The 26,469-nt window shown below is 64.0% G+C and overlaps 2 protein-coding genes across 4 annotated transcripts; both read right to left on the bottom strand.

The window, feature by feature from the left end:
* Positions 1 to 87: 87 nt before the first annotated feature.
* Positions 88 to 11,625, bottom strand: CCDC74B (coiled-coil domain containing 74B). Its single transcript, XM_061383865.1, has 15 exons — positions 11,557 to 11,625; positions 11,396 to 11,458; positions 10,487 to 10,660; positions 9,466 to 9,594; positions 8,895 to 8,996; positions 7,672 to 7,849; positions 7,161 to 7,397; positions 4,144 to 4,629; positions 3,629 to 3,673; positions 2,808 to 2,867; positions 1,842 to 2,004; positions 963 to 1,152; positions 683 to 762; positions 536 to 607; positions 88 to 443 (listed from the first exon to the last, which is right to left on the bottom strand). Exons 1-15 carry the CDS (start codon positions 11,623 to 11,625, stop codon positions 305 to 307), a joined length of 2,187 nt encoding a protein of 728 aa, XP_061239849.1. The 3' UTR covers positions 88 to 304.
* Positions 10,842 to 26,469, bottom strand: SMPD4 (sphingomyelin phosphodiesterase 4). Of its 3 annotated transcripts, none has more exons than XM_061385612.1 (20): positions 26,361 to 26,469; positions 23,216 to 23,299; positions 22,436 to 22,522; positions 21,851 to 21,993; positions 21,684 to 21,759; positions 21,120 to 21,228; positions 20,973 to 21,025; positions 20,559 to 20,710; positions 19,168 to 19,300; positions 17,300 to 17,371; positions 15,692 to 15,778; positions 14,314 to 14,459; positions 13,964 to 14,054; positions 13,648 to 13,748; positions 13,257 to 13,420; positions 12,949 to 13,154; positions 12,551 to 12,784; positions 12,303 to 12,434; positions 12,093 to 12,221; positions 10,842 to 11,989 (listed from the first exon to the last, which is right to left on the bottom strand). In XM_061385612.1, exons 1-20 carry the CDS (start codon positions 26,433 to 26,435, stop codon positions 11,660 to 11,662), a joined length of 2,604 nt encoding a protein of 867 aa, XP_061241596.1. In that variant the 5' UTR covers positions 26,436 to 26,469; the 3' UTR covers positions 10,842 to 11,659. The 3 variants fall into 3 exon arrangements, with proteins under 3 accessions (XP_061241596.1, XP_061241599.1, XP_061241598.1); XM_061385615.1 differs by lacking the exon at positions 26,361 to 26,469 and adding an exon at positions 25,499 to 26,141; XM_061385614.1 differs by lacking the exon at positions 15,692 to 15,778.

Here is a 26,469-nt window from a genome sequence, read left to right as displayed (position 1 = left end):
GCTTGTCTTCTTCTAGGGCAGCGCTGGGTCCTGGCAGGCCCCGCCCACCGCCAGGCGCAGAGCCGGGTGAGGGACGAGGCTCGCGACTGGGAGAAACAAGCTTTATTTCCAGGCTTCAACAGGTAGGCTCACGCTTATCTCGTAACATGTGCATGAGAACGCAGAATAGCGAGATACTGAGGAAGAAAATAAACAGTTCCCAGCCCCGACCTCGTGCGGCGTCCACCGTGGGCCTGGCTGGCTTGGCGTATGATGCCGGGGGTCCGTGGGGCGCAGTCCCGCAGGGTGGTGGCCAGCACGGCACTCAGAGCACCGAGCGGTGCAGCCGCCGGCCCTGCACGGCCTGCAGCCGCCGCTGCCGCTCCGCAAAGCTGGTCTTGAGGCTCTGCTTCAGTGCCGGCAGGATGGCATGCTCCGCCACGGGCGCCCGGCTCAGGATCAGGCTGGGGGACGGCGGGGGTCACCGCAGGCACCTTCCCTGCCCTGCAGTCCCCGGGCGCAGAGGCGGCCCACCTCCCATCCCGGCAGGACTCACCATTTCTTAGAGATGCCCTTGGCGGTGACCTTGGGGAGCTGCGTGGCCCCCAAGTGCAGGGCCTCCTGGTCTCTGGAGAAGGGAGTTGGCCGTGAGCCCCAGATAAGCGGGCCCAACCGCACCCCTGCAGCCTCCTGGCACACCTACCTGGGAGAGCTGGGCCCAGCCTCCTCGGGGCCGGCCCTGGGCCTCTGGCTCCCTTCCAGGAGTGACTTAAGGTGCTGCAGCTGAAGGCAGGCAGGAGAGGTGCACTGGGTGGGCCGGTGGGGCCCTGGGGCACCCCTCCCCTCCCCTTCTCCCTCCCCTCCCCTCCCCTTCTCCCTCCCCTCCCCTCCCCTTCTGCCTCCCCTCCCCTCCCCTTCTCCCCACCTTCTCCCCTCCCCTCCCCTTCTCCCTCCCCTCCCCGCCCCCTCCCCCCCCCCCCCACCTCCTGTGCCTGCAGGAGGTTGGCATTCCACAGCTGCCGGATGACGACCTCACACTGCTGCAGCGTGGCAGGCTTGCGCAGGTGCAGGGGCAGGCCCACCGAAGGAGGCGCCTCTGGCACCTGCCTGCCCTTGTGCTGGCTGCCCACTGCCCAAGGGGGCACTGCGTTAGCGCTGTCTGCTTCTTCTTCTCTGAAACAGTCATGAGAGCTGCCAGGGTGGGGGTGGGGGCAGTCTGCCGTGGGCGGTCTCACCAGCTCTCAGGGTGGCACTCGCTCCAGCATGGGAAGGGGGCGTCTCCGCAGCCTGGCTCCCTCCCTTCTGTGCCCCGCAGCAGGTGGGGGTCCCAGCCCACCCCTTCCTCCCCTTGCAGCACACACTGAGGGGCGGGTGTGGTCTGAGCTGCCTGGCTGCCCTCAGTGCTGACCGCAAGCCTGGGGTCCAGCATGGGGTGCCCACAGGCTGCAGAGAAGCAGGGGCGGGCCCACTGGCTCAGTGGACAGCAGGCGAGCCCCAGGGTGGCCCTGCCCTGGTGTGCCGACCCCGTGCCCTCCAGAGCGCAGCACGGTTCCTGGGGGAGACCCAACCAGACTCAGGGTTCTCTGGGTGAAAAGCAAGCTAATCTGGAGGCCTGGACACTTTGCTTCTGTGTTTTAAAGCATGCTGTAGGGGCTGCTGCCAGCCCCTCCTGCAGATTCAGGTCAGTTCGGGGGGCCCACTGGATCCCGGGGAGGGGAAAAGGCAGTGCCCACCGCGTGGGCGAGCCCAGCCTTCAGGAGCTTGCTTCCCACTGGAGACTGTTTGAAAGGATGACGCCGTGGCCGGGTTCCAGGCTGTGAACCTGCCAAGTGCACCCGTCCCGCAGGCACAGGGAGCCTTACTTGACAAGCCCCTGCACCCCGAGGGCCTTGTCCACCCTGCCACCGTGAAGCAGGGTGGCGACTGAGGTCTCCTCCTCCAGGTCCGGCTTCTGGGGGACTTCAGCTTTCCAGTCTTGCTTCTTAGAGGACCCGGGCTGGGGCCTTGCCTTGCCCTGAGAGCCGGCTGCAGGTCAGACCCAGATGGGGCCTTGTCACTGGGCGTCAGTGGGCCACGTGTGCCCGCGGGGCCCCGCCCGTCCCTCGGTAAAGGGGACAGGGGAACGGCCTCCTGGGCGGCGTGCTGGGAGACACAGAGGCAGGGCGAAGCCCGTGGGGGCCTGAATGTCCTGAAGGGGCCGCAGTGCTGAAGGCCAGATGCCCCAGCAGCTGAAGCAGGGACAGAGCCCTACACGCCCTGCAGAGTGGTCCTGTGGGCCTCAGCAGAGCTCAGGGCTGGGTGGGGGGGGGGGTTGGCCAGCAGCCGTTCCCTGACTCTGAACCCATTTTGGGCAAAATGAAAGTGAAGGCGAGATCTGGGCCCAGCCCGTACGAAGCCTGGAGCGTCAGAGGCACTATCAGGCAGGGCGGCTCTCAAGGCCCTCACTCGGCTCCTCGTCCAGCCCCCCACTGCGTCCTGCCTGCTCCAAGGGCTGAGGGGAGCAGGTGGAGGACCCCCGGGCTCCTGGGTCACACGTTCTACTGCCTCGCATCCCACACCAACGATCTTTCCGCCAGCCAGCCTTCTGACCTGTCCCCTGGCCTCAGCTCCCTCCTAGGGTTTCAGCTCACAGGACCCTGGGGACCCTCCTGGGTCCCTTCAGCGTCTCCTTAACCCCCGAGTCCACGGGGCCTGGCTGAGGTGCCCCCCTGAGGACCACCGTGGGCGCTCGGTGTGCTGCTCAGCACCCCACGCCCGCATCATGCCCACGGCGCCTGAGGCGCCCTGCTCTACCCCGACCCCGAGCACAGAGGCGCTGGCGCACTCACCCGACACTGTCGTGTTCGAGACGGACTTGTTGGACTGAAGGCTGGAGCTCGACGTGCTGCCTGCGGGGCACGCGGGGTCAGCCCACGGTGGCAGGGCCACGCTCCCGTCCCGCCCGTTCCTATGCCCTCTCCACATTTGAGTGATGCCACCCCAGACCCTGCCAGTCCCGGAGGGAGCCATGGAAGGGGGCTGCGGGTGGAAGCGGGGCCCTGAGTGGGAGCACGGCCTCTCCCCAGGTCCCCTCGGGGGCCTCCAGCATGCCCACATCAACACTCGGCGGCTATGGGGCCCTGCCAGAGAAGGGGCCCTGCCACCCCACCCTCTGCGTGCCTCCCAGGAAGAGCACCCTGGGGGCCTTCGAGGCTGGCGCCGCTCACCACTCAGACCACCTCCTGATGTAGACCTGGCCTCAGCAGTAGGAGGGGAGGGGAGCCCTGGGTGAGGCTGGGGGACAGGCAAGGTGAGTGGGCTGCAGATGAGGCCGTGGGTGGTTGCCGTGGAGACGGTGGGGTGGCCCAAGGCCTCAGGGACCAGAGCTGGGGCTGTGCTGGGCCGGCCCGTGTTTCAGGGGACGAACGTCTGGGGCGGCAGCGCAAGTAGACAAGCCTCTGGGAGAGTGAGGCTGGGGTCCGTGGGGGCGCAAGGGCGGAGACTGCCTCTCACTCTTCTGTCCACTGCCCCTGCTGTGTTCTGGGGCACAGTCACCCAGCCCGTAGCTGGGAGCCGTCCGTGTGTCTGGGCCCCGTCTCCCTGGGCTAATCTGGGGGCTGCTCTTGAGGGCAGGTGCTTTGCACGAGGTACCTGTGGGCCTCAGCCTTACCTTTCTTATGTGATTTCTGGTTCATGATGAGCTTGTAGTGGAGATCTGAAAGCAAGCACAGGCTCTGCTCAGGGCCACTCTGAGAGACAGCTTGGCTGCCCCTGGCCCAGGCCTCCCTGCTGAGCCCCTGAGGAGCCCTGCCCCGTGGACCCGGCCGTGGCACCCTCGGGTGGACTCGGGGTGCCCCTGGCTGCTCCCTGAGCCCCTCCCTGTATCCGTGATGTCTGCGGGGCACCCTCTGCTGGGTGGGCCCAGACTCCAGCGGGGACAGAGCGAGTCAGGAGGACCCAGGTGGCAGGGATCCCTCTGGGTGCTTGGCTTGGGAAAATCCATCGACCTGCCTGTGCGGACTCGGGGCGGGGTGGGGTGGGGGTAGTGGGGGCGATGTTTTACTTCGACAAAAGTTTTTCAAAGGAGGCGGCCGGGTTTCCGTTGGGGGTGGTGCAGCGGGCTTGGGGCCTGGCGGGGGAGTCCCGCGAGGCCGCCTCCTGAGGTGGGCCCGCCGCCCGCCTCACCCTTGTTCTCCCGCTTCAGGTGCTCGATCTCCTCGTGGAGCTTGACCAGCGTCTCCGAGTGCTGCTGCTGCAGGAACTGCACGCTCTTCTCCAAGTCCAGCACCCGCTTCTGAGCCTCGTTGAGCCCGAGCGACGCGCCGTGCTGCCCGGGCTGGGGGACCGCCGGCAGGCGCTGGCGCAGGCGCGACGTGCCCCGGGAGCTCAGGATCCCCGAGCTGCGGGGCCGCTGCCCGGCCGCCACCCCCGTCGCGCTCATGTAGCCGCTGCCGCTGCACGCCCACTCGGTGGCCCGGCTGCCGCGGGCTGGCGTGGCGTTGCCATGGAAACGGGAGGGCCCGCTGGGGGCGCACGCGCGGCGGGGCGGGCCTTGCTTGGGGGCGGGGCGCCTGGGGGCGGGGCTTCGGCGGGGCTGGCTGGGGGCGGGGCCTGGGTGAGACCCTTGACCTCCGTGCGGGTGTCCTGGCCCCGCCCCAGTGGGGTAGCTCGCTTGGTCACAGGCCGTCCCTCATTTCAGAAAGTTGAAGAGGAACTAAAGGGCCTCTTGAAGGAGAAAGTGGAAAATGAAAAAGTTGGCTTAAAATTCAAAAGGCTAAGATCATGGCATCCAGTCCCGTCACTTCCATGGCAAATAGATGAGGAAAAAGTGGAAACAGTGGCAGACTTTGTTTTCTGGGGCTCCAAAACCACTGCGGACTGTGACTCCAGCCATGAAATTAAAGGACTGCTGCTCCTGCAATCAAAGCTATGACAAACCTAGACAGCAGACTAAACAGCAGAGACGTTATTTTGCTGACAGAGGTGCATAGGGTCAAAGCTATGGTTTTTCCCGTAGTCATGTATGGATATGAGAGTTGGACCATGAAGAAATCTGAGCACCAATGTAAAGATGCTTTTGAACAGTTGTGCTGAAAAAGATTCTTGAGAGTCCCTTGGACTGCAAGGAGATCCAACCAGTCAATCCTAAAGGAAATCAACCTTGAATCTTTACTGGAAGCACTGAAGCTGAAGCTGCAATACTCTGGCCACCTGATTCAAAGAGCCAACTCATTGGAAAAGACCCTGATGCTGGGAAAGATTGAAGGCAGGAGGAGAAGGGGGCAACAGAGGATGAAATGGTTGGAGGGCATCACCGACTCGATAGACATGAGTTTGAGCGAGCTCTGGGAGTTGGTGATAGACAGGGAGGCCTGGTGTGCTGCAGTCCATGCAGTCACAATGAGTCGGACACAACTGAACGACTCAGCAACATTCCTCTGACAAACCATGGAGACTCATCCTCCTTTCCAGGTCTTAATTCGTTTTGTTCACTGGTTGTGTTGTAAAAGTTCATGTTTTAAATAGCTGACACGTTACAGAGTGATACTTCAGATGACACGGTTTTGTCCCAAAAATCGAAGGTAGAATCTCCATGTCCGGTCATCGCAGATCCCTGTGCTTTATGAAGTGTGAGCAGAACACACGGAACAGCTGTCCGCAGGCTCCAGGGAAGAACAAAAAGCAAACGGAATCTGCAAGGAGGCAGTGCTTGAAGAGCTGTTTTCTCCTGAGGGCTCCTGATCAGCGAGGCCAGAGCAGAAGGCCGCCAGCTTATTGGCTGGAGAGGGTGATGGGTGAAAACTGAGGGGTGCTGGAGAGTTTGGAGCTACGAACTCTCTTCAAGTGCATGGCTGGCCTGAAATGCAGAAGGTCCCAGGGCAGGACAGAGCCAGAGGCGAAAATGGCCAACTCCAGGGGAGACCACGTTTGGAAACAGAGATGCTTTCAGAGAAGACAGAGAAGTTTTTCATTTAAACTCCAAAAGAGTCCCAGCTTGGGAATAAAGGCAGGACTTCAGAAATAAGAGATTTGCATGAAGAGTAAGGACAAAGTCAAATTTCATCTGCCCCTATAAAATGTAAGCCCAGCCTCCACAAGTCCGTGTAGTCTTCCAGTAACTCAACTGCCCAGAGAACAAAAGTCAGAACCCCTCAGAGGACGAGAGCAGAACCCAGAGTCCCACTGCCACATGACCTGTGATGTCAGAATTACACTAGTAAAGCCCAGACGTGGTGGGGTCAAGGGGGAGAATTCAGATTCAGTCGACAGAAGCAGATCACAAGGAATCCTAGACAACAGAATTTACGGCAACGTGGTGGTGGTGCTGGCTTACTTGGTCAGTCGTGTCCGACTCTTTGGGGCCCATAGGCTGTAGCCCACCAGGCCCCTCTGTCCATGGGATTTTCCAGGCAAGAATACTGGAGCGGGTTGCCATTTCTTTCTCCAGGAGATCTTCCCGACCCAGAGATCAAACCTGGGTCTCCTGTATTGCAGGCAGATTCTTTACTGACTGAGCCACCAGGGACGCCCAACAGAAAAGTACTGTATAATACGTTTAAAATCTGCAGCAAAAGATGGTTATGGTGATTGAAACCATGGAGAATTTTAAAACAATTGGAAATATATATATATATATACACACACACGTATATATTTGTGTGTATATTTGTGTGTGTGTGTACGTGTGTATGTATATATATATATTTATATATTCTGGTTTTCTGGCCCGCATGCAAGGGACTTGGTTTTCGTCCTCACCGACACAAAAAGAGCTGAACAAACAGAATCACCAACTGTTCTTAGATCCATCAGAGCACTGAGGTGGGCAAACCGCTGCCCTGTTTTGGAGACAGACGGGTACAGAGAACCACAGCTTCACTGTAGCAGAGACCTGCGCAAGAGCCAGTGCCAGGTGGGGGCGGGCAGGGCAGTCTAAGGTGTAATTGATGAATTGCTGGTCTGGCTCAGTGTGAACAAGGGTGAGAGTTAAAAAAAAGGCGGGGGGAGGAGAAGCCTCCAATCTTAAGGGGCGCCCAGTGCTCCTGTTGGAGAAGGCAATGGCACCCCACTCCAGTGCTCTTGCCTGGAGAATCCCAGGGACGGGGGAGCCTGGTGGGCTGCCGTCTATGGGGTCGCACAGAGTCGGACACGACTGACGCGACTTAGCAGCAGCAGCAGCGGGGCTCCTGTTGGGTTCTTACGGGGAGGAGTGGGTACGCTGGGCCAAGGGCACTGGGTCAGGCTTGCAGGCAGCTGCCCATCAGCCAGGCGGGAGTACATCCTCCTGGGTAGAAACGATTCGAACAAGACAGACGCCCCGCGTCCACCCGCGCGTCCTGAGCGAGGCATGGCCGCCGCCCAGGCCGCCTCTGTGCTCGCGCTCTTACACTGCCGCCTGTGGGTCTGGCTCATTGTCCGCGTGACTTTGAGCTGTTTTTCTGTAACGGGGTCGTGGCAGACACCCTGCTTTGCACCTTGGTTTCTGTTTCCAGCGCGGGTCTTGGTTCCAGGGAGCCGTCAGGCCGTCTTTTTTGTTCTGTAAACTCCGTCTGGCTGTGCTGGTCTCAGCTGTGGCCCGTCGGGTCTTCAGTTGTGTCACTGGAAGCTCAGAGTCTTGGCTCTGGACCACCGTGCATCCCCTTGGGTTTTTTTTTTTTGCTACACAACGGTCTCTGGGCTCTTCCTATGTCTGCTCTCCTGGGCCATCCTAACCCTCCTGGGCAAAGTCAAGGACAAGCTGGCTGTGCCGGCAACCGTGCGGGCCAGGGCTGTGCGGTACAGGAGGCGGCTGTGCCCGCTGCAGCCCCGCGAGACGAGCTTCGGTTAAGAGGGAGAGAACGTGCTCACTCAGGGCCGGCCAGGAAGACAGACTTGGCTTCTGTTCATCATCCTGGCAATTCGTGGGGAATACGTCAAATGGGAAAAGGTCACTGTCTTCCCTAAGGGCAGTGACGTGGAGGCTGCTTTCTCACTGCCGACTCCCCCACAGTCACACGCGCGCCTAGAGGTTCTGTGTGCCATCTCGCTGTGCCCTTCAGCAGGGCCCGTGCCACTGCAGTTCCCGTTACCCGAACAGGGAGCGTGCCGTGCACGGGAGGCAACAAAAGCCGCCGTCGTTATTGTAAGCAGTCTAACGGGGAGACACGTCGTGAAGATTCCCAGGTCTGAAGTGTTTCTCGTCACTGGCCCTTTTGTTGTCGTCATATCTGAAAAACCAGTGAGTTCGCTTTTCAGTATTCACTCCTGTGTTTTCTCCTAACGGTCCTAGTTTTGGCTTTTTCTTTAAAAACAAGTAATCAGGCTGTGTCAGGTTGTACTTGCGTCATGCGGGAACCCCGCTGACTGCAGCGTTTGGCTTGTGCACTCTGAGTTCCCCGACCAGGGGTCGAACCCACGTTCCCAGCATTGCAAGGCGGATTCTTAAAACCACTGGGCCACCAGGGAGGTCCCTTCAGCTGAGCTCTCCCGCGTCAGTCTGTGACCTGAGCCTTGGTCAGGTCCCTTCAATCGTTCAGCGTTAGATTGAAGGACCCCGTCCTAGTCCTCTGGTCATGGACAAACTAATGTATCCGACAGTCTGTGTTTTCATTCCTGGATATGTGTATAATAGGTATAGTAAGTTATTTGTCAAACAAGTCTATTTACTGGGCAGCTCCTGTGTACTTGCTCAGCACTGGAGAGAAAAGAGCACAATACTCATCCACAGAGAGCAAACTCCTCGTTGGACGGATGGTCAGTCACGAGTACTTATTTATTTATTCAGCATCTCCAAGTGCCCAGCGCCACACGAGTGACGAGCAGTATGTCTTTGCTTTTATCTGCGGACAGTGGTTAGTCCAGAGGGGGCCTCAGTCCAGCCCGGGAGGCAGAGGCGGGGAGGACAGACTGGGGCCAGGGGCATGGGGCTCCGCGGGCGGGAGGGAGGGGGTGCAGACCCTCAGAGACCCGCCCACGGGCCCAGCAGCGCCCCCGGGCTCCCGGATAGGAGGGTGGCGGTGGTGCCAGCCGGGCAGGGGGCTCTCGCTGGTCAGGCTGCCCTGAGTGTGGCTGTCTCGTTGGAGGTTTCAGACACATGGACTGAGCTTCCCGGGGACATTCTGTAGGACATGGAAGCTTGGAACAGACAGGAAGGCTTGTGGGAAACAGTTCAGGAAGGACAGTGAGGCCAGCGTTGGCTGTGGGGCTGGGAGGCCGGGGACTGAGAGGCGGCTGGTGTGGCCAACTTGGGCAGCACTTGGGTGGTGGCCGCAAGGTCGAAGTCAGGGCGTTGGGGCTTGGGGTGGGCAGCTGGCGTAAACCACCTGAGGCTCTGGGTGGGGCTGAGGAAATGTGCAGAACCCCCACCTCCAGCCTGCCCCCCCCGGGAGCCAGGCCAGCAGCCCCTCAGGGCTCTCCCCTCGCTGTGCCCGTCCCCCGCCCCCTCCTGCAGCTCAGCTGCGGCTCCAAAACCCGGGGCCCATCAGCTAGATCCGCGGCGCCTGTGAGTGGCCTCCCCCACCGGCTCACTCCACTCGTTTCTACAGGAACCTGTGTGTCCTCCGAGCAGCTCAGAGCCAGGAAGTAGGACACGTACTCAGGTTGTTGATCTGGGAGTTTGGTGGCGGCCGCGCCGTCAGAGCTGAGCTGACCCACAGGCTAAGCCCAAACACCAGGTGCGGTGCCCACGGGCAGGAAGCCACCTGGGCAGGTGTTGGCAGCGAGTAAGGCTTTTACAGGGTGCCATGCAAGGGAGGGGGAGCCTCGGGCCCACTGCAGCGTGGCCGCAGAGTTAGCGTTCTCTTCAGGGATTTCTTTGTGCTGGTCTTCACTGCGTCACGGGCTCTTCTCTGGTAGTTGGGAGCAGGCTTCTCGTGCTGCGGGGCTCAGACTCCAGGGAGCTCAGGCCTAGCGGTCCTGGTGCACGGGTTTAGCTGCTCTGCGGCGCGTGGGATCTTCCCAGATGAGGGATGAACCCGTGACTCCCGAAGCGGCAGGCGGGTTCTTCAGCACTGCACCGCCAGGGAAGCCTAAGTGAGTGGCCTTTGAAGGGGAAGTGGAGGGGTGGGGCTCCCCCTCTTAGGGCCAGTGCCCCCGGGTCTGGGGCTGTAGCCTGCCCAGGCGGGCTGCCTTGGAAGACGTCTCAGGACGCCTGTCAGGAAGCTGTGCCTCCAGGCGCCCTGCGGCCGCTCCCCCCCGACGGGGAGGCCGTGGCTGAGCAGGAGCAGGGCCGGGCGGCGTCGGGGCTCAACTGTAAACCGCCCCGGCACTCGGCTTCCACCTCGGCCTCTTCAGAACCGGGGCCCCTGCTCACCTCCCCACGCCTCCCCGGCCTGGACGGCGGCTTCTCCCCTGGGACCTCAGTCTCCTGGGCTCCACTCCTTCCTGTCCCGTTTCCACTCTGTAGCCAGAGCCCCCACACCACCTCAGGGTTCATGTGACGGCGGGGTCTCCAACACCCCATCCGCCGGGCCCCGGGCGAAGCTGCCAAGCACCGTGGGCCCTGGCTGCCCTCTGCACCCCACCCTCCAGGCCTGAGCATCAGTGGCACCCAGCGCTTCAGCCTCAGTGTCCGCTTTGACTTCTGAATCCTGCTCCATGAAGACCCCCCAGGTTCTGGCACAGCTGCGGGTACCACAGTGGGTGGCTGTTCCACAGTTAATGGTGTGTGGGCAAAGGGGGGTGTGGGGGTAAGCACAGCCCCGGAGAGATGGGGGTCCCCAGCCTGGCAGGTGGGCCCACACCCATCAGAGGAAGCCTCGCCGGAGTGTCGTCAGGAACTGGTGCAGTGGACGTGGGACCCCAGACATCATCTCAGAGGCTGGTCACAGACCTGGTGTCCACCGGGGCCCGTGGAAACTCGAACTTCCCGTGTCCACAGAAGTTGACTGAGGGCACCACGGGACTCACGACCAAGAGCAGGTTTATTCAGATCCAGGGCAGTTACACGTTTGGTTTTTGGTCACAGGCCCAAAAGGCCGCTGTTCTGAGTTTACATTAAAACACAAAGCCCAACATTTACAGTTTGAAAACTTAAAAAGACAGACACCAAAGGCTTTTAAAAATCTGAGTTGGCAAGTGCGTCATCTGCAGGACAAAGGCTGTGGGAGGCCGTGAAGGTCTGTGAACGCGTAGCCTAGTGCAGCTGGAACGTTTGAATGTTACCAAACACTGTCCAAGCACCTGCTCTGAGCAAGGACACAACGGTGCTTCCGACCGCCTCCGGTTGTGACCAGGGCAGGCAGCCCGCCCGCCTGCAGGGACAAAGCCTGCACACGAGGCAGGCCCGCCCGTGACCTGGGGGCGTCCGCACGCCTCTCCTCAGACGCAGATGTGCAGCCCGGACTTGGCAGCAAAATTAGCTTTAAAATCATGAACCAGAGGAGAACCACTTTCTAATTTTTTCAAGGCCTGATTCTCCTTGGGAGCCAGAGGCTGGTCTCCTGTTCTGGGGTCTCACCGGCCCCGCCTCCAGGGCCACCAGGGCATAGACTGGGCCCTGCCGGGAGGCCCGACTCCTGAGCTTCACACAGTGGAGAGAAAGGCACCTCCCTGCGGGGCCTCCGGCCGAGGCAGGGAGCCCACCGCACCACCCTCCCCTCAGGGAGGCCCGGGCCCTACCCAGCAGGCTCTCATCCTGCCGGCCAGGCCGCGGAAAACCAGCCGAAGAAGCACGGAGGTGACGGGCATGGGGCATGGGGCACGGGGCGGCCGGCAGCCACACTCAGAGCTGGTGCAGCTTGCCGCGCTCGGTCAGCAGCGTCATGGCCACGGCGTAGAGGACGTAGCCCAGCACGAGGAGCAGGGCGCAGAGCAGAGGCCCCACGCAGAAGAGTGAGGCCACCGAGAAGGCCAGCACCAGCGACAGCAGCGTCCGGTAGCTGCCCAGGAAGCGCAGGCTGAGCCGCGGGCCGCGCGCGCGGCTGGCAGCGGGGCCCCGCCCCACGGGGCTCAGCAGGCGCCGGCCTGACAGCCCGGGCTCCAAGAGATGGTAGCGGCAAAAGCTGCCCAGGAAGTCAGCCCGCGAGCACAGCGCCGCCATCTGGCCTGCGAACTGGAGCGGACGACAGGCTCAGTGGGCAAGGGGCGGGCAGGCGGGGCCCTCCCCACACTCACCCTGAGGTTGGGGGCTGGCGGGAGGCCCTCGCCACACTCACCCTGCGGTTGATGGCGGACGACAGCTGGAAAAGCGCGCGGACCAGGCTGGCGATCTCGTAGCTCCGGATGGGCTGCAGCTCCCAGTCGCCCTGGTACTCGATGTCGAAGCGCCGCAGCCCGCTGATGATCTGGGAACGGAGGGTGCTGAGCGCCCGGCCCCGCCCCTCGCCCCGCCCACACCCGGTAGAGGCCCCGCCCCGCCCGCGCACCTGGTAGCGGCCCAGGGGCGTGAGGATGAGCCCGTCGTCGCCCACGATGCAGTCCGGGAGCTGCTTCTTCCCGTTCTCATCCTGCGTCGTCCCCAGGGCGAGCGTCAGCTGGGCGAGCTGGGCCTCGCTGAGCTGCGGGGCGGGACGGACAGAGGGTCTCGTTCGCCGCCCGGGGAGCCACCCCCCACCCCGACTCGTCATCGCCCCTAGGGCGGGGCTGGGCGGGGCGGGGGGCGGCCGGCGCGTACCCGGAACGCCTGGCACAGGTACTCCAGCGCCTTCTCCAGGTACTCGTCCGTCTTGCGGACGCTGTCCTGCCCCATCTCGTCCAGGTCGTTGCCCGCGTAGGAGCCATTGGTGTCCGCGGGGTAGAAGCCCAGCCAGGACAGGAAGGGGCGGCCGGCAGCGCTCTCCCCGCACTGGTCTGAGAGGGACTTGGCCGTCTGCTTGGCCTGCGTGATGAGCTGCGCCAGACGCAGGACCTGCAGGCGGGCAGGCGGGGATCAGCGGGCTCGGCCGCCTGCTGGCGCCCACACGGTGAGTGAGTGCGGCTAAAGCGCACCTTCCAACAGATGCTGAGTCTGTCATCAGCAAAAACTAGGCTCCCCCAGCCAGACGCGGAGGGGCGTGACCGCGGACCACTCACCAGCGCCCGGACCTCGGGCCCGAACATGGGCGTGTACTTGCAGTCCTGGCCCTCCAGGCTGTACACGTGGCTCTTCACCTTGAAGGAGGCGTCGGTGACGGCCGGCGGCCACGACGACAGGAAGCTGCCGGTGAAGGAGGGCGCCGTGAAGAGCCGGTGCTGCCGCTGAGGGACGCCGAGCTCGGGCTCCAAGAACAGCTGCTCGCCTGGAAGGCAGGACGCCAGCCTGGCTGTGGCTCCAGGAGCAGACGGTCCCCCCAGGAGCCCCAGGGCCGCCAGCAGTGGGTGCCCTCTGCGTGGGGCCTCACCCCGCTGGATCATCTCGGCCAGGTTGGGCTGAGCGAAGACCTTGGCCACGCGGAACACCATGAGCGCGTTCTTGGGGCTGACGAGGTCCGTGCGCAGTGCGCGGTTCAGGAAGCCCAGGAAGAGCTTGGTGTAGATGAGCAGGTTCTCCTGCACGAAGGGAGCCCTGTGGTGGGGTGAGTCAGGGCTCCTCCAGGCTCTGTCTCCCGCACCTCGAGCGGGTGACGGCAGGGGGCAGTGCAGAGGGCTGAGGGCGGGGTCCTCACGGAAGAGGCCCCTCCCTGGGCAGGGCGGGCGCGGGGCAGGGCTGAGGGGGCTCTGCCTGAGTGCACGTGGCAGGGGTCGACGGGGGGCGGGGACAGGAGGCCCCCGAAGCGCCCGGGGTGGACTCACCATCTCTCCGACGCGCTGCGGGCCTGGCAGTCGCTGCCCGGGGCCTGCCTCTCGGGCGCGTACCTCCAGGGCTGCAGGTAGCTCAGCCACATCTCCAGCACCTGGTGAGGCGGAGGGGCTGGCGCTGGGGGAGGGCAGGAGAGGGGCCCTGCACTCCCAGGACCCCTGGCCCCTCAGAACAGACCACCTGGCGGGCCCTCCCCCCAGAGATGAGGCTGGGAGCCCACCCACATGGGCAGCTGGGTTCAGGTCAGGGCTGGCAGAACGACCCCCTCCGTCTCCACGCACGGGACGCAGGCGGTGGGGCAGCACTCACAGCTCTGAAGGACGCGTCCAGGGGCCAGTGGTCAAAGCAGTGCTGCAGGAACAGGTACAGCTTCTGCTGGACGAACCTCGGGACGGCGGCCCTGTGGGGGACGGGGGCGTCACCACAGAGCCCAGGCCACAGCCTCCTGTGTGCAGCCCCTTCCTCAGAGAATACCCCAGGGGCACAGCACAGGGGACCCGCACGGTGCCGCTCTGCCAGCCCCCTGCCGGCGTGGGGGGTGGGGGCGCAGAGCTGAGGCTGGGCTCTCCTGCCATGGGGCGGGGGAGCGAGACGGGTCTCCCTGCTGCCCCCACCTCCTTGCCAGGAGGGGTCAGGGGACCGTCCCTGCCCATACCCACCTCTTGAACTCCTCTAGGGGGCTGGCAGCGTGGGAGTGGGCGGAGGGAGAGGCCTGCTCAGGCCGCAGGCTGTTGGCGAACGCGTGCAGGTGCTTCAGCAGCAGCCGTACGACCAGCACGTGCTCCTCCGTGGGCATGAAGGACTCCTGGGGGCCGGGCGGGGGCGTCAGCCAACGCCCTGCAGGTGTGCCGCCGACGCCCAGGTGGCTCCTGCACTTGGATACCCAGCGCAGCCTGTGACTGGGCTGCAGGCCCACAAGTGCGGGCGGGTCTGAGACCAAGCCGCTGCTCCCCCGCCCACCCCCAGCCACGGGCTTGCCCGCAGTGAGCAGCGCCGAGAGGGGCCCAGAAGACCCAGGCCCACGGCCCGGTCCCACAGGCCGCCGCGGCATGGCAACGGCCGCGCAGGCCCCAGCGACCCCCAGGGCGGTATCCCTTCTGCCTTGTCTACCTTTGGGTCTCTACGTGCTGGACCTGCAACACGCCAGACGGAAGGGCATGCCGTAATGGGAAGGAAAAGCACAGGGCCCCTCCGTGCCGAGCCTGCTCCAGGAGCCCCCGGGCTGCCCCCCGCGCATCTCGACCCCCAGCATTTCTGGGCCCGCTCCTGCCCTCGGCCGGCACCCGCACCGCAGCCTGCGGGCCACCTCCCTGCTGCTCTGTCAGGCACACGGCCTTCTTCAGCGCCTCCTGGCCTGAGGCGGTGCCCGCGGGAGCTTGTGGCTATTGCCTATGCCCTCTGTCTTCAAGACACCCACGGGCTGGCCCCCCGCTGCGGATGACCCCACTGCTGCCCGGGAAGGCCCTCCCCCGCCCACGGCGGCCCTTCTGGAACCCTCTCTCCCTCCTTTGTGCAGGAGCCAGGCAGGAACGGAGAGTGACATCTCATCCGTGCTCAAATTCAACTTCAGGGCTGCAAGGCCCCACTGAGGGCAACATGGACAGAACGCTGACCGTGAGCGAGGCCCACACTCCCTGGAGGTCACGCTGGGGAGCAGCGAACCTCGGGAGCCCGCCGGCCCCACCCCCATCCCACTGCCTGCACTCAGTCCCTGGCACTCCTGCCTGAGCAGACTGCAGACTCCACAAAGTCGCCACCCACGAGCCCTGAGGCCTCCTGTCCTCGGTCGGCCCCGGTGCCAGGCCTGTGCTCCTAAGGCCACACGGCTCTCCCCCACAAATCGGGGCCGAGCACGCAGCACCATGACCCTTGAGGGCTGGACGCCTGGGCTGGCCTGCAGCTTGGCCAGGCAGCACCGGTGACCCCAGCCCAGCCACCTGGCTGCACCCCGAACCCCAACGGGAGGGCCTGGCTCTGCTCGGAAGGGGCCTCTGCGTCGCCGCGGGGGGTGGGGGACAGGACGCGCGCGGCCAGTACTTGGTGGGCGTGGAGGGCCTGGAGGCTGGGGTGGGCGGGGCTGTGGAGGGCGCGGCAGACGCTGAGCCGGTAGTGCAGGACCTCCAGCTGGGCGCGGAGAAGCCGGCGGGCGGGGAGGGAGAGAGAGAGACAGTGAGAAGGAGCCCCGCAGCCGCGACAATCAACAGCAAGAGCACCCGGCAGGGAGAGCCCGAGCCCCGCAGCAGGCCCCGTGGCCTCGGGCCAGGCACCAGGCACTGCTCGCCCGGCGGCGGCAGAGGAGCCCGAGGGTCCCTGGGGCTCCGTGGTCCACCTGCCCCCGCGCCACGCAGCTCGTGCGTCTGTGGCCCAGGGAGCCCGGGCCCCTCCCCGGACACGCCGCTGTCACCGGGGCCCACAGGCCCACGCCCAAAACGTAAACGTGAGAAGCCGGTTCTAGACCGAGGCCTCTCCGCCCAGAAGAGAAGAATCAACAATTCACTGGACTTCCTGGGCTGTTCCGAAGGGAGGTCCATCAGCACGTAATGGGATCAATTCCCAGTCAATTCCCAGGTGTTGTGACACCAATGGGAGCCCCAACCTGGAAGCTGTCCACACGGGCTGGTTCCCAGGGGGGCTCCAGGCGGCACACTGCCCCCCAGGCCCGTCCTCGACTCCCACCTGGAGACCAGCCCCAACCCGCCAGGCCCACGGACACAGCCTCCCATCAGGCCCGCGGCCGAGGCCACACCCACCCAGAGGCCTGGGTCCAAGGGAGGGGCAGCGAGGCTGGCCCACTGTCTGCCCCCCGCCCCGGACTCCTGCCTACCCCCCTCGGCAGCCAGAGCCGCCCCGCACACAGCCTGCCTGCAGGGGCCCCCCCTCGGGCGCCATGCTTCACCCAGGGGACATGCCCGACACCGGGAGACAAGCCAGCCATGCTCTCAGCAAGGAGCCAGGAGGCCTGGGGACCCCATGGGCCCACAGCCGCAGGAGCTCTAGAACAGCAACCCTGGGGCCCCTGCAGCCGACTTTCCACACAACCTGCCTCCCCACGTGTTATTTTCCTGCCCCAACAGATGGCAGAGAGCAGAAGGTTTCTGGGCAACTGGCCAGGCCTTCCCTCTGCCCCAGCCCAGTCCCCGGGAGGAGGGCTAGGCCCCCAGGTGACTGGCAGCCCAGAGCCGCAGCTGAAGACTGGCGTGGGCAGGCTCCCGGGCTCCTGGGCCAGGCGCGCAGCATCGGGCAGAAGCGGGCGGGGCAGGCGCTGGATGGGAGGCCCAAGGTGGAGCCCACCCCGCTCGGCCCTCTCGCCCCTGGGGCGCCCTGTAGAGCAAACCCCCAGGACGGCAGAGGCCGCGGGGCTGGGGGCCCCGAAGCAGCCTGGAGGACCGCGCCTGCAGCAAGGGCAGGGCCTATGGTGGAGCGCCCTGCAGCCCGTCTGCCGCAGCAGAGCCCGCGCCGGCCCCGCCCGGGAGCTGCAGGCCTCCGCACACACAGGCAGCCCAGCAAGGGAGGGGGCCGCCCGGGGAGGGCAGGGTGCAAGCCCGGCACACCGCACAAGCCGCCCGCCACCCAGCGCCCGGGGAGGCGAGCCCACAGCCCGCTCTGAGGCTGGAGCGCAGCACAAGCAGCGGCGGCAGCACGTACCTTGGCGTGAGGGGACTGCATCTTCTGGTACATCTCCAGAGAGTAATGGTGCAGCCACATCTCCACAAACACCTGCAAGAGCACGCGCGGGTCACCAGGTCCCCGGCGGGGGAACCAACAAGCTTTCCACCAAGGCTGCTGGGAAAGCGGGACCCGCTGCAGGACGCAGTCAGACCCTCACTCAGCACCGTAAACGAGAAACGACTCAGAGGAGATCAAAGGCCTGAAACAGGAGGCAGAACCGCACAACTCAGCGTCTCTCGACGCCGGACGTGACGATGACCTCCTACATGTGACTCCAACAGCCCAGGCAGCAGGGGGAACCGGACCGCGCTACAATTAAAAGCCTTTCTGGGACTTCCTTGGGGACCCGCGGTTAAGAATCCGCCTGCCAAAGCGAGGAACACAGGCTCAATCCCTGGTCGGGGAGGACCCCACGTACCGCGGGGCACCTGAGCCACACGTGCTGAGCCCGTGCGCGGAAAGCTGGCTCCCCCGCGAGAGAAGCCACAGCCAGACAGTGGCCCTGCGGCCAGCAATGAGGGCCCGGCATGGCCAAGCGAGGGTAACTTCAGTAAGCGTTAGTTTAAAAAACTATCTTTTGTGCGTCAAAAGATATGACGCGTAGGGTAAAACAGCAACTCACAGAACAGGGAAAAGGCTGGCCAACTGTGTCCCCGACGATGCTTAACACGCAGCTCATACAGAGACCGCTGGGAAGCCAGTAACAAGAAAAGCGTCAACTCCAAACCCGGCGAAGGACTCGAACAGACACTCCTCCAAGACACACACGTGGCCAACGAGGGCGAGAAAGGCAAACAGGCCGGTCCCCGCGACTAGGACACCGCAGTCAAGAACCAGAGCACACGAGCGTCCCGAGGACGCAGAGCAACTGGAGCCCGTGCGCCCCGCCGGGGGCGAGGAGAAACGGCTCAGCCACCGGGGAGAACAGCACGGCAGGCCTCAGACGCCCCGCAGAGGGCGAGGCTCAGCAGGACAGTCCCAGCAGCCAAGACCGAAGGCAGCCCACGTGTCCATCAAAGGGACAGACACACGACACATGGCCACGTGCAGCAGGTCTGCACTTGGCTTCAGACGGAAGGGCGCTCTCAGCCACCACGCGGACGAGCCTGCGGCCCCTGCTAAGGGAAGTGAGGGCAGCGAGCCAGAGGCGCTGCGGACGCCCCAACAGAGGCACCGGCGAGGGATCTGGCACGGGACCAAGTGGGACGTGGGTGCAGGGCTGGCGGGGCGCAGAGGGACTGCTGTCTGATGACAGACGCTGGGTCTCACGGATGGAAGGTTCTGGAAACTCGTTACGACACTGCAAACACCCTAACGCTACGTGACCATCGCCTTAAAACGTTTCAGACTTACGTTCCACGTTACGCGTATTTTACCACGGTTCCAAAAAACCCCAGAACCCCATCGTGGCCACACTCCAGGTTCTGAACAAGCCAGCTGTGGTGACACCCGCAGCCCCGGAGTCCAGCCGCAGAGCCAGCAGGCTCTCTGGGGCCGGCTCAGGGCACAGGCGCGGGGCTGCCTGCCACCCACACGGGGGCCCTGCAGGGAGGGATGGGCCTGCTGACCAAGGGGAGGCCCTGTGCCTCAGTGCCCGAGACACGCTGGTGGCCAGAGAGGGCGAGCCCGGCCACGGAAACGGAGGCTGGAGAGCCATCATGTCACCAGGAGAGGAGACTAGAGCTCCACGGACGGGGCGGGGGCAACACTGCCAGGGACACAGACAACAGCGGGCAGACACCTTCCCAGCTGTAACACCCCCCTCACCAGGCGCAGCCTCGGCCCTGCCCGCGGGGTGGGCAGCGCCCAGCACCAGACCGGCTCCCGCAGACGGCTGTGCTCACCTGGAGCAGCGTCTCCGACCGCCAGATCTCGTGGGAGGCGGGGTCCGCGTTCACCGACGTCTGGTGGGAGACGTGCCGCTTCAGGAGGCTGGTGTGGTGCAAGCCGTAGGACGCGAAGGGCACAGCCGGCGTCCTGCGGGCAGACACAGAGTGCGTTGGGTGCGGGGGCAGGCCCAGCCGAGCTGCCTTGCGTGAACACAGGGGAGGAGGCTGCCTTCAGGGCCGCCCCAAGGAGCAAGGTGGGAAGACCTGAGAAGCATCAGCTGGCACTGCCCGTCCACAACGGGCCCGGCCGAGGACCGCAAGGGACGCAGACGCCGCCCACTAGGTCCCCCAGATCCATTACCTGAGACCCAGGCACTTATTCCCCTTCCCTGGAGGAGGGCCGCATCGTCCCTCAGCCCGGCCAGCGTCTGACCACGCGGGACACCTGAGGAACCAGGGCAAGGGTGCGGCGCACACCCCGCCATCAGGGTTGGGACCCTCCGGACGACGGGGAGACAGCCGCCAACGGAGGCAGGGGGCTGGTGAAGCCCGAGGGGGCTGTGGGGCCGGGCTGGCGGGCCCTGCTCTGCAGGAAGGCCGAGGAGACCACGGCTTTCGGAAAACACTCAAGAGTTATGGCGTGACAGCCACGTGTCTTGTAACTTGTCCAAACAGCTCAGGAAAACACACACAGATTCACAGAATAAAACAACTTGCAAATCAGGCGGGTGAAGGGCCTATGAAAGTTCCGTTACACATAACAACTTGTAAAGCCTGAAATTATACCTTAGAAGGAGCAAGCCAAATCCGGCCCAGAAGTCCACCTGGCAGCTGAAGCCTGTCTGGGGCTGTGAATGTCCCCCCAAGCTCTGCTCCACGCCCCCTACTCCTCCTGTCCCGTCCTCAGGGCCCCTGCCGCTCAAGTGCGGGGTGACCCAGCACGTGCCAGCAGATGGGGGTGGTGGGAGGACTCCACAGGAGAGAGCCTGCAGCCCGAGGCCCAGGGTGGGGGACCGCGGGCCCCGCACCGGCGTCTCTGCCCCAGCATCCAGCTCAGCAGAGGCCGCAGCCCAGCACCACCCCGCCCCGTCCTCCACGGCCAGGACCGTTGGCTGCCCCTAGGTCCGAGTCCCTCACCAGCTGGTCTCCGCCTGGCCTGGACTCGGGTGCCCCATGGGGAGAGGGCGGCCACAGGCGGAACACGGCCCGGGCCCATTACTGAGGCCAAAGAACCTGCCGCTTCAGGGAAGCCCGGGCCAGGGCGGCCAGGCCGTGGAGCCTTAGGCCGCGAGAACGCGGACAAGGCTGAGCGCCCTGCACACAGGGCAGCACCACCATTCCGAGGGCGACGCTCCGCTAGGAGGAAGGTGCCCACGGGCATCGCGGGCACTGGCCGGGAGCCTCACCTGGGAGCTGGTGAGGGGCTGGGCCCCCCTGGGCTGGAGGAGAGCGGGGGCAGCACGCTGCCTTCCGTGGGCAGGAACCACGCCAGGTACCTATCCACCAGGATGAAGTAGGCGCAGTCGGAGGTGCGGACGTGGAGAGCTCCGGGGGGTGGCTGCAAGCAGAGCCCCATGAGCGCGGCCACGGACCCCGCCCCCAGGGGCTGCCCCTGCCCGGAAGGCACCCCCTGCAGGAAACCCCCCGGGCCAGGACTCGGGGCACCCGCCCGCCCCAGCCCATCACCCTCGCTCGGGGAGGGCGGGCTGAAGGGCGAAGGCTGTGGGCTCAGGGGGCATGGGAGACGGCTGGCCCAGCCTGCCTGGACAGGAGCCCTGGGCACCCCCGCCCCGCCCCCAGGGGGCTTCAGCCCTCCTTACCTTCTGAGCAATCAGGCTCAAAGCAAAGAAGAACATGTAGTACTCGAAAGGATCTGCGGGCCACGTCAGGGGGCAAACGGCAGGGCGGCCCCTCCCCGCCTGGTGCCGGCTCCCCCACCCCCGCCTCCCACGGCCGACAAAGGATACTGAGGGCCAGGTGCAGGCCGGGGCCCCCGGCGGGGGGCAGCTGCAGCTTGTTGTGGTACAGGGGGCTGTCGGGAAGCGCGCGCTCCTGGATGGACGCCTTCACAGGCCCCTGCAGACAGGGGCGGCCCGGGGAGGCTGCGGCGGAGCCCAGCCCTGACCCCGCCGGGGAACCTTGCTGTCCCCTGCCCGTCGCGCGCTCTCCCCATGTCCCCACCAGGCCCGCCGCAGCAGGGCGCATCTCGGCCCAGCCAGGCACGCGATGGATCCCATCTGTTGTGCTTCTGAGCCCCGTGAGCAGGCCTGCCTTTAACTCGCCCCACAGAACTGCAGACTCAGTAAAACAAAGCCTCTAGGCACGTGCCCTGGCACTCAGCTGGAGGCCACTGGGCCTTGCCACCGCAGGGTTCAGATTACCTCTGGGAAAAACGTAACTGCTGAGGTTCCAATGTGTGATGCCTCCTGGGTCAGACACCAGGATGCTCTGGCCACTGTCCCAACCCTTTGGGCCCGTCCCCTGCCAACACCATGGCCACGAGCCCACCTTCACCGCCATGGCTTACTTACAGGCAGGTAGGAGACAGGAAAATCAAACTTATAGTCTTCAGCCTGAAGCTTATACACCAGTTTCATCATCGGGCCTCTGAACACAAATGACAGAAATAGGAAAGTGAACGGCAAACCAGACGGGGCTCCCAGAGAACGTCCGACCCCGCGCGGGTGAGACGACCTACCCAGGGTCCAGGAACTCCATGGCCATGCTGTGCTCCACGGGGCTGACGCGGCCCTGCAGGCAGCGCAGGTTCCACCCGGGCAGAACGCCGTCCAGGCTGCCGAAGATGCTCTCGACCAGCCACGGGAAGACACTGTGCAGCTCCTGCAGCGGCGGACGCTCAGAGCGGACCCTCCAGGCGGCCCCGCCAGCCTCCCCGCCGGGCCTGCACCCGGGGCCCGCTCCCCGGTCCGGGGCAGCCGTGGTGATGTGGCTGCTGCGTGTCTGGCTCTACCCGGCACGGCGGACCTCTGTGCTGGACGCAGCTCAGGCAGGCGCGGGGAGGGACGCCCGGCCTCCATCTGCCCCACGCTAGTAGAGCCGCCCATGTGACAACCATAACCGCCTCCAGACACTGCCAACGGCCCCTGTGGGCCCGCAGCTGAGAAACCCCAATCTACGTGCTCTCGTGCTTACACATCACAGATGTGAATTGCACCCGGGGTCAGGCCTCTGCAGGAAACGCTGAGGTGGGAGGGGGGCTTGCAGACCCTCCTCCGGGAGCACGTGGGACACAGCCCCATAAAAACAGACAGCGGAGCCTTACCTTTGCTGGAAAGTCCTCGATGACTTTAACCAAGTCTTGGCAGCGCTGTGCAAAGGGCTTGTTCATAGAGTCGGCTTTCAGGCTGGCCTAGGAGACAGAGCCGACCAGAGCGCGGTGAGCACCCTGCTGGAGTCAGACCGGAAGTCCAAGCGACAGGCAGGAGTCACACACGAAAGGCTCGCGTCATCCCGACCAGAAAAGAGAAGGCCCTGTGCGCGTGGATGAAGGTCAGCAGGAAAGGCCAGGCTTCACCCAGGGAATGCAAGGCCCCGGCCGTCTCCACACAAGGGTGGGGTCCACAGCGTCTCGGTCAGAGGCGAGACCCCGCTGCGAAGGCTGGAGCTGGATCTGCTGCCTTTCGGGGGACACCAGGAAGACCCTGCTCCCAGATCAACACCCATAGGAAAGCGCAGGCCTGGCACCCCAGCAGAGCAGGGGCCTTCCGATTGTCACCAACAGCAAGGTCATCAGAACCCCTCACCTTCATGCAAAGATTTACGAGACGTGACGATGCAGGTGTCCATTCTTCGCTCTTGTCCCCCCCAGCCGGGGAAACCGGGGACAGACGTTTCTACGACCCCTCTTGTAAATGAGAAAACTGGGGCTCGGCGGCTGCATAAACCAGCGCCCGCCAGAAGGGGGCAGGCTCGTGCCTGAGGGACCTAACTGAGTCCACTGTTCTCCAGCACGTCGCCTCGAAAGCAGGCGCTGCTGAGTTCTCCAGTCCCTCTGCTACAGAACTCCGGTCCTGTGGGCCCTCGGCGGGCAGCAGACACTTACCAGCAGGAAGCTGGGCTGCTGCAGGTGGGGGAACGCCATGGCAGCCTGCCTCGCAGGGTCCGGAGCGGCCGTCGTAGGGGACCACTGCAGGGACAGAGACGGAACCTCAACAACAAGGTTATCGCAGCACTTCACAAAGCTCAAGCAAGGCCCACGTTCTGCAGAGTGCTGCGCACGTGCAGGCCACAGTGGCCAGCTCCAGAGCCAGGACCGTGGGGGTGAGCCTGTGGTAAAGCAGGGCACCGGCCACGTGCCAGGCCTGGTTCTGGCGGCTCAGCATCCGTTCCTCATTTACTCCTCAGGGCCAGGCAGGCAGGATTCTAAGGCCAGCCCTGCCAGAGTCCCGTCTCCGGTTGTTCAAATGCTCTTTGAAAGGGGTTTTACAGACAGGTTAAAGTCTCAAGCGTGACAACCATAAGATTCAGAGTAGTCCTGGCTAACAGGCAGCAAGGAAATGGGGACCTTGGTTCCACCCTGCAAAAAGACGGATCCGCCGGCAACCTGCGTAACCCTGGAAGCAGGTTCTTCCTGCACCTGCAGAGGAGAGCAGAGCCAGCCAACACCTTGAGGTCAGCCTTGAGACGCCCTCCGCTCAGCCAGCCGGGCCCTGTGTCCTCAAATACAACCATGAGGTGCCAACGGATGCAGTTTTAAGCTGCAAAGCCTACTAAGCAAGAATAGAAGGCGCATCCTCACGATGACCTGTGGGACGAGGTCAGTGCTGAGGGAAATGGAGGCACAGCCAGGACACGCCTCCTCACTGCTCTCTAGACAAAGGCTCTGTCCTCCCTGCGCCCTCTGAGAAGGGAGCAGGGATGGGACGAGCACGCTCTGCCAGCAGAGCCTCTGAACGGCCACTAGAAAATCAGGGGCAGCTCTCCGGACTCCCACTCCCTGTGCCTGTGGAGCAGAACCCGAAAACACGCAGACCGAGCAGAGTCACAGCCTCCGCGCCCCTTGACGGCCCTCCTGGCACAGCTCTGCCCACGGCCACGCAACAACGCTGCAGGGGCGCCTGGCAGGCAGGCCACGTGGGTGGAGGGGCCGGGAGGGCATCTCTGCCACTGGGCATCACGAACACTGCCCCGAGACCAAGGGCGCTGGACTCCCGCCCCCAGCCCCGTCTGCAGGAAGCTGGAGTCTGCCTGGCCCCCCACGTCACAGAAGAGCCGGCACAAGCAGCTGCTGGTTAGGAAAGTCTGGTGCACACTCCTGAGTTGTTCACAGACGCTACAACTGCCAGCAGAAGGGAAGAGCCAGCAGCACAGTGACTGCACTGCAGTCATGACACGAGGCGCTCCGTCCACAGCCAGCAGTTCTGAGAACCGGCCTCAAGACAACGGGACGGACGCTGCTGCTGCTAAGTCGCTTCAGTCATGCCCGACTCCGTGTGACCCCATAGACGGCAGCCAACCAGGCTCCCCGTCCCTGGGATTCTCCAGGCAAGAACACTGGAGCAGGTTGCCATTTCCTTCTCCAATGCATGAGAGTGAAAACGGAGAGTGAAGTTGCTCAGTCATGCCTGACTCTTAGCCACCCCATGGACTGCAGCCCACCAGGCTCCTCCGTCCATGGGATTTTCCAGGCAAGAGTACTGCAGTGGGGTGCCGTTGCCTTCTCCGGGACGGATGCTGCTGTTCATTATAACCTACGTCTCTGTGGGCATCAAAATAACTGTAGCTTGCTCTGCCTGTATATGTAAACAGGCTAAAACTGTCAGCAAAGAGATGCTACAGACTCACGCCTGCATCTTGCACCCGAGGAACACGGTGCCCTAGGTCCACAGGAAGCGGTTTCGGAAGACAGGCTTCTGCCGCCAGCCCCAAAGAAATGGAGCACTGGCCGGGGGATCTGTAAGCAGGCCCTTTGCCCTTTCCTGTCTGCCCATTTCTGTCCTGCTCAGACCTTGTAGAAGTGAGGTGACCTGATGGCATGCAACCTAACTCCTGACTCAGGGTCTACTGAATGCCCACAAAACCCTGCCTAACTTGTTGATTCTTTTCCTAGATTAAAAAAGAGCAGGAATGAAAAAGAATGACCAGCTCTCTGTCCCCAGGTTCCCTCTGGCAATCCTGCAGATGAGCAGGCAAGACAACAGCTGAAACACAACCAGGAGACCGCCAGCCTGCAACAGATGGAAAGTGACGCAGAGCCTGACGTCCTGCCGCAACGATTCTGAGATTCTTCCCCTTATCCCTTTAAAAACTGTCACTGCGGAGCATAATCTTCAGAATCGGCTCTGGGACACGAGTCTGGCTTCTCCAGCTTTCTGATTAAAACAACCTTTCTTTTCTCCTCACACTTGCCTTTGGAGTGTCCGCCGTCGAGCTGTGAGTAGTCAAATTTCGGTCCAGCAACACTGAGTCTGCTCAACTCCTAATTAAACTAAATATCGGCTTCAGTTTTAAGAATGACTTAAAACGCTCCAGTCCTGAACCAAGCGCTCCAGAGAACACCGTGCACTACTCAGAAAAGATCAAAGCGGCATAAAACCCTGCACTGCGGGTCGAGGGCAGAGCTCCCGAGATGACGAGGTGAAAGCTGCTTCTTCCTCGGAGAAAGTTGGAAGAGGGCGCGGCTGAGTGAGCCCGAGGCGCCCAACCGGGGAATTTCGGGGAGAGGGCAGAGTCCCGATTCTCCCGCCGCGCCGCCTGCTCTGGGCACCCAGCCTCCGCTTCAGCCCGCCACCTCCGCACTCGCTGCCGTCAGGAGCGCCTTCCGACCCGGCTTCGGGGTCCCTTCTGGAGCCGCAGCCCTGGCGGCGCCCATCTCGTCGGGGCCTTCCTCCGGCCGCGCAGCGAGCAAGACGCCCTGCCGTCTGCGGCTCGCCACTACCCGGCGACCCTCGGAAGCCGAGGCTCCGCACGGCCAGCACACCCGGGGCGGGGGCGGGCGTCAGGCCGAGACCCACCCCTCGCCCCCCACAGCGCTCGCCGGGGAGCCCCAGGCTGTCGGTCCCCCACCGCGCGCAGGAACGTTATCCGGGCGCCCGCCTGGGCGAGGCTCGTGAGGCGCGCGTGAGGGCGCGGCGCTCGACGCCCCGGTCCGATGCCCGGGGCTCGCTTGGGAACGGAACCGACTTCCGCGGAGGTTTGGGGCGGCCGCCGGGACGCTGGTCCCGCCGCGCGCGACTCCCACCACTCACCTGAGGAACCCGCAGCGTCGCCCACTTCAGGGAAGGAAGCCGCCATTCGGCGACTAGGCGCCGAAATGTCGTCATCAAGCTGCGCGCGTCGCGTCCCCCTGGCGTACAT

The sequence above is a fragment of the Bos javanicus genome, chromosome 17, assembly GCF_032452875.1.
Source record: "Bos javanicus breed banteng chromosome 17, ARS-OSU_banteng_1.0, whole genome shotgun sequence".
Lineage (NCBI taxonomy): Eukaryota > Metazoa > Chordata > Mammalia > Artiodactyla > Bovidae > Bos > Bos javanicus.
This window is presented reverse-complemented; position numbering and strand designations above follow the sequence as displayed.

Excerpts from the sequence above, each read along its gene's own strand:
- CCDC74B (XM_061383865.1), bottom strand. The coding sequence starts at position 11,625 with ATGCCCGTCACCTCCGTGCTTCTTCGGCTGGTTTTCCGCGGCCTGGCC. Across the intron at positions 8,997-9,465 it reads TTCCTGTAGAAACGAGTGGA|GGCAGCCTGACCAGCGAGAG; the intron begins GTGAGCCGGTGG and ends AGCCACACTCAG. Across the intron at positions 763-962 it reads ACCTCCTGCAGGCACAGGAG|CTGCAGCACCTTAAGTCACT; the intron begins GTGGGGGGGGGG and ends GCCTGCCTTCAG.
- SMPD4 (XM_061385612.1), bottom strand. The coding sequence starts at position 26,435 with ATGACGACATTTCGGCGCCTAGTCGCCGAATGGCGGCTTCCTTCCCTG. Across the intron at positions 21,026-21,119 it reads CGGCCTGCACCTGGCCCTCA|ATCCTTTCGAGTACTACATG; the intron begins GTATCCTTTGTC and ends CGTGGCCCGCAG. Across the intron at positions 12,222-12,302 it reads CGCCCCTGGGCCGCTACCAG|ATCATCAGCGGGCTGCGGCG; the intron begins GTGCGCGGGCGG and ends CTCCGTTCCCAG.